Below are 6,527 nucleotides of genomic sequence, written 5' to 3'. Positions count from 1 at the left end.
TCAGTTCTGCTCTGATCTTAGTTATTCCCTGTCTTCTGCTAGGTTTTGAGTTTTTTTGATCTTGCTCCTCTAGCTCTTTCAATTTTGATGATAGGGTGTCAATTTTAGATCTCTCCTTTCTTCTCATGTGGGCACTCATTGCTATATATTTTCCTCTAGAGACTGCTTTAAATGTGTCCCAGAGATTCTGGTATGTTGTGTCTTCGTTCTCATTGGTTTCAAAGAACATCTTTATTTCTGCCTTCATTTCATTGTTTATCCAGTCAACATTCAAGAGCAAGTTGTTCAGTTTCCATGAAGCTGTGCGGTTCTGAGTTAGTTTCTGCATTCTGAGTTCTAACTCGATTGCACTGTGGTCTGAGGGACTGTTTGTTATGATTTCTGTTCTTTTGCATTTGCTGAGGAGTGATTTATTGCCAATTATGTGGTCAATTTTAGAGTAGGTGTGATGTGGTGCTGAGAAGAATGTATATTCCGTGGATTTGGGGTGGAGAGTTCTTTAAATGTCTAACAAGGTTTGCTTGTTCCAGGTCTTAGTTCAGGTCCTGGATATCCTTGTTGATTTTCTGTCTGGTTGATCTGTCTAATATTGACAATGGGGTGTTAAAGTCTCCCACTATTATTATGTGGGAGTCTAAGTCTCTTTGTAAGTCATTAAGAACTTGCCTTATGTATCTGGGTGCTCCTGTATTGGGTGCGTATATATTTAGGATCCTTAGCTCTTCTTGTTGCAGTGATCCTTTTACCATTATGTAATGTCCTTCTTTGTCTCTTTTTATCTTTGTAGCTTTAAACTCTATTTTATCACAAATGAGAATTGCAGCCAGGAGAGCATTCCTTAAGAAGAAAGGGCTGACAGATAAAGAGATTGATATGGCCTTCCAGCCGTCAGGCACTGCTGCGCATGAGCCTTCAACCTTGGGCCCAGCCACACGGGTAGTTCGTGTCCAGCCCTGTCACCTGGTATCTCAGCCATACAGCCTCGCAGGCTCCCGATGGTGAGATAATAAAGCCCTGGCCGTCATCACAGTTGTCATCGCATTTGCCTTCCACCTACTCTATAAGAAATACCTGCTCCCCCTCAACCTAGGTGGACGAGAGGACAGGAAGCAGCTGGAGAGGATGGAGGCCGTTCTCTCTGAGCTGTGAATGGCAGCATGGCCCAGACAGTGACTCAGTTCCAGACGACCCTCACCTCCGTCCAGCAGCTGCTGATTCTGCAGCAGCAGACGATCCAGGAGCTCGCCCGTGAGCTGGCCACTGCCAAGGCCACCACATTCACCAGTTGGATTCTAGAGCCCCAGAATATCATGGAACTCAAGTCTGAAATTAACTCCTTGAAAGCACTTCTTTTAAATCAGAGGCAGTTCCCTTCATCCCAGTCAGCCCCGAAGATCTCCTCCTGTCAGATCCTGGTCAAGCCACTGTCCTCTGTCAAGATCCCTGAAACAGTTGTCCCCATAGCCTCTGAGCTCCAGGCCTCCTCGTCCACAGACCAGCCTGTCACCCCTGAGCCAACATCTCAAGCCGCTAGGGGAAGAAAAAATAGGTCCTCTGTCAAAACCCCTGAAACAGTTGTCACCCCTGAGCCCACATCTAGGGCCACTAGGGGCAGGACAAATGGGTCTTCTGTCAGGACCCCTGAACCACTTGTCCCCACAGCCCCTGAGCCCCTGCCTACAACCTCTATAGACCAGCCTGTCACCCCTAAGCCCACATCTAGAGCCACTAGAGGAAGGGTAAATAGGTCCTCTGTCAAGACTCCCAAACCAGTTGAAGCAGCAGCCTCTAATCTTGAGCCTCTTATCCCCACAGACCAGCCTGTCACCCCTGAGGCCATAGCTCAGGGTGGTCAGAGTAAAACACTGAGGTCTTCCATATTAAGTGCTGTGTCAGTTCCTACCACCCCTGAATTCCAGTCCCCTGTTACCACAGACCAGCCTATTTCCCCTGAGCCTATTCCTCAAGCCAGTCGCAGCAAGAGGCAGAGAGTCATTGATAATCCTGGCTCCCTCAAATCTCCCATTGACTATAAGCCTTGCTCTGCACCCCTGGAACCTAAATCCTGGGCCTCAAGGAACCAAAGATGGGGAGCAGTTAGAGAAACTGAATCCCTTACAGCCATTACTGAGCCTGCTTCTCCCCAGCTTCTTGAGACACTAACTCATGTCTCCCAGATCCAAAAGGTGGAAGCAGGAGGTAGATCTAGGTTTACCCCAGAACCCCAGCCTGAGGCCTCTCAAAGCTGCAAGAGGCCTTTTGCTACCATGGATTCACAGCCACTTCAAAAACAGCCCCAAAGAGAAGAAGTCGCCCAGAAGACTGTTTCTCAAGGAAGAGTTACAAGATACTACAAAGTGGCCAGGGAAAGAAGACGATGTCATGACTCCAAAACCAGGCAAGAGAAAGAGAGACCAGGCAGAGGAGGAGCCCAACAGAATACAGACCCGCAGCCTCCGACGGACCAAACTTACCCAGGAATCAACAGCCCCCAAAGTGCTCTTCACAGGCATGGTGGATGCCCAGGGAGAGCTGGCCGTGCTGGCACTGGGGGAAGTCTGGTTGTTTCAGCGGCAGAGGCTTCCCACCTGGTCACTGATCGTATCCGCCAGACAGTCAAGTTCCTGTGTGCCCTGGGGCGAGGAATCCCCATTATCTCCCTGGACTGGCTGCATCAGTCCCGCAAGGCTGGTTGCTTCTTACCCCCGGATGAATATGTGGTGACTGACCATGAGCAAGAGAAGAACTTTGGCTTTAGCCTTCAAGATGCCCTGAGCCGGGCGCGGGAGCAAAGGCTGCTAGAGGGCTATGAGATCCATGTGACCCCTGGAGTCCAGCCACCACCACCTCAGATGGGAGAGATCATCAGGTGCTGTGGAGGCACTGTCCTGCCCAGAATGCCTCGGTCCTATAAGCCTCAGAGAGTTGTGATCACATGCCCCAAAGACTTCCCTCGATGCTCTGTTCCACAACGGGTTGGGCTGCCCCTCCTCTCACCTGAGTTCCTGCTGACTGGAGTGCTGAAGCAGGAAGCCAAGCCAGAGGCCTTTGTCCTTTCCCCTTTGGAGATGTCATCCACCTGAGACCTCCATTACACTTTTCCCTCCTAGAAGATTAAAAAAAAATTTTGAAAAAGTTGTGTGCTCTTCAAAGAGAAAGCTACTTTTGCTATGACTTCGGGTTCGAGGGGAAATGGGAGTCCTCTTCAGTCAGCAGGGACGACACCTGAGTCCTTTGCAATCCTCTTGTCTGCCTCTGAGGGTGAAATGAGAGTGGTCCCTGTCATCATGAGCCTTGTCTGAAAGAATTATTCACATTTCCTACGAGAATAGACGGGTGAAATTACGAAAGGTGTGTCTTCCTTTGGAGCATGGACGGGTTCAAAGCCCACCTCATACCACTAAGTATTTGGCTGAACACTAGCAGTTGTGTGTGAGGCCTGTGTTTGTGTGTTTTTTGTGTCACTGTGTGTGTGTGTGTGTCTGTGTTTCTGTCTCCATGCCTGAGCAGCAAATCTTTCTTCCTCTGGAAGCATGTTACTCAGAACCGTGGATGAAGCCCAGCACTCCTGAAAACACAATCCATGTATGTTTGAAAAATTTTTCTTGATGACGAGTGAGAGTTTGTTGATTGAAACCAGCTCATTTCCCATTGACCACTGAGGTCAGCTCACCTTTGCTGAAAATGTTCTTGACTCTTACTTTGTAGCAGGAACTCCTAAGTTACTCAATCCTTTTCTCGAGTTTCAGGTGAAAGTCCAGATCTCTCAGGTTAGACCCAGTGTTAAAATATTACCTGGGCAAATTCTCGTTAGAGACAAGGGGCCAAAGACTGTTCTGATGTCTTTTAATGTTGACTTCAATCCAGTAAAGCCCTTGTTAAGCTATTTACCTGTGAAACTGGGCCTTGGGGAGGCAGTGCACCCTTTGAAATTAGAGGTCAGGAGATTTAGATTTGATTTCCAGCCCTCTGCCAGTCAGTCAGCCACTCACTTTCAAGTGACAAGCCTTAGGCGAGTCCCTTTCTGTCTCTGTTTCTCGATTTCTGCGCAGGGATTTATGTGGGCCTTAAGGCCCACTGGGAAAAGATCCCTCTTCCAGCTCAGTGCCTGCTTTGTTGAGTATACTTGTCAATCTGGACTTTAATACACCTATAGTTTTGGATTAACTCTATTACCTCTGCTAGAAATTAACAAAATTCACAGTTGATTGACAGGAATGAGAGTCAGTTCTAAAGAATTCAAATAGAACTTAATCCTTTATTACTAAAAGAAAGCTCAACTCAAGTAGACACATATCACTCATTCTAATTTCATCAGCTATAGCACTTAGAGACAACTTTTTCAAAATACACAGCCAAAACTGTAGCAGTCCCACAGGCCACCCTGGCTGCTAGAGACTCCTTGGCTAGGAGGCTGTGCCCACACCCCTCACCAGAGGGCCCATAGCAGCCCCCAGCCCACCCTGGCTGCTAGGGACCCCCCGGCTATGGGGCTGTGCCGACAGACCCCAGTAGAGGGCCCGTAGCAGCCCCCCAGCCCACCCTGGCTCCTAGGGACCATCTGTTTCGAAAATGTTGTGTAATATGATAGTACCATATCATAGGGAGATCATAATGTTATTCTGGTTTTTTTTATATTAAGCACAATAAGACTAGTTTTTGTTACATCTCTTTGATATTGACAAAAATGTCATCCTTACCTTCCTTGACATTAGGATTGAAAGCACAGGGGGTTTTCACCCCTTGCAATGTTTAATTCAATATAATTGTGTTTTTTTGTGGACATTAGTGACCATATTAGAGGTTGATGTACACCTCTTGCCATACTGAGAGTATTTCCCTATGGGCAGTAACATCATCCTCTCCTTCCCTGGATATTAGGAACAACATCACAGGACGGGTGTACAACCCCAGTCACATTGTGAATAGTATTATCTGTAATCCTTTAGTTATTAGGAACAATATCACTGGGGGTTTGTGTGCTTCCTGAGATACTTGGAGTAATATTCTCTCCGTTTTTGGATGTGTTAGAAACAATATTACAGTGGCAGTGTACGTTTCCTGCGATATTCAGGGTACTCTCCCCAGGATATTAGTAACTACATCACAGAAGCGTTGTACACCGCCTGTGATAATGGAACAGTCACAGAGTGTACACTTGCTTTCACAATGAGAGTAATACCTACTTAGGATATGATGGATAATATCACAAGATATACACACATGGGTGTATACCCACCCTGATATTAGGAATAATTTTTATCTAATATACTAAAAATAATATCCCAGAATATACTCATAATGTGTACATTTATTGGGATATTACAATAAATGTATATAATATGTACCATATGTACCTTTACTGTGATGTACATATGTGTACACAATACATATGTACAATGTACATAATCTGTACAATATGTACATTTATATGCACATGTGTATGATACATACATTATTGTAATATCGCAATGATATGTGTAACTACAATAATATATATACAATATGTAATATGGTAAATATACAGATTGTACACATGTACTTTTAATTTTGTATATAATGTACATATGTACTATATGTACATGTGTACATATGTGTGCACATTATGTACATTATGTACAGCTGTACAATATATACACGTTTACATAATGTGCACATTATGTACGGATGTACAATAAGTACACATATACATAATGTACACATGTTCACGTATACATAATGTACACGTTATGTACATATGTACTATATATACATGTGTACATAATGTGCACATTAGGTACAGATGTACAGTATGTGCACATTTACATGTTTACATTATGTACAGATGTACAGTATGTATGCATGTACATATAGGCGCACATTGTGTACATATGCACAGCCCCCTAGCTCAGTGAGCCAGACGATGCTGCATTGCCCTGGTTGCCAGCAGGGAGCATGTTGCCACGGCAGTGTGAGCAAGAGGGCCCTGCATTGGTCCGCCGCCAAGAGAGGGCGCCCAAGCCCGCCTTTTCATATTCCTGAGGCTCTGCCCCCCCCCCCCAGGTGCATCATTGCCGCCCACGTGGTCTGCAGAGTTGTGTTTTCCTCAGTGTTGACCTGGGGGCACTTGGAGGGTGGAGCTGCGACCTCCTCAGCACCGACCCCGGGGCTCGGGTCTCACTGTGGGAGGGCCCTGCCGTGGCCCTCGTCGCCAGAAGAGGGCGCGGGCACATCACCGGGAGCGAGAGGGCCCCTCACTGCCCAGCGGCCGCCAGCAGGGGGCGCCCGAGCCGCCTTTTCGGACGGCGTCACGGTCCCGGCGTGCCTTGCGTCATGGAGGCCTGCGGAGTTCCGTCATCCTCAGTGCAGACCTGCGGGGCCCCAGTGAGGGCGGAGCTGCGTTCTCCACAGTGCAGACCTAGCGGGCACAGCCTCACTTTGGGACAACTCTGGGCCGGGTCCACAGTGAGTAAAATCCTTCGTGTTTGCAGCCTGACTGCTTAGGGTCAGAGACTAGTAGGAAGATCTCGGTGTGGAAACCTGGACAC

The 6,527-nt window shown here is 47.1% G+C and overlaps 1 protein-coding gene across 1 annotated transcript; it reads left to right on the top strand.

Moving 5' to 3' along the window:
* The first annotated feature begins 854 nt into the window (after positions 1-854).
* On the top strand, positions 855-3,083 carry LOC120362967 (mediator of DNA damage checkpoint protein 1-like). Its single transcript, XM_039467207.2, is given in 4 exon segments — positions 855-1,146; positions 1,149-2,326; positions 2,328-2,545; positions 2,548-3,083. Coding segments are annotated over 4 exon segments (2,205 nt in total). The 5' UTR covers positions 855-873.
* Positions 3,084-6,527: the final 3,444 nt, after the last annotated feature.

The sequence above is a fragment of the Saimiri boliviensis genome, chromosome 10 (assembly GCF_048565385.1).
Source record: "Saimiri boliviensis isolate mSaiBol1 chromosome 10, mSaiBol1.pri, whole genome shotgun sequence".
In the NCBI taxonomy this organism is placed as follows: Eukaryota; Metazoa; Chordata; class Mammalia; order Primates; family Cebidae; genus Saimiri; species Saimiri boliviensis.
The sequence above is the reverse complement of the archived record's forward strand: the minus strand, read 5'-3'. Positions and strand labels throughout refer to the sequence as shown.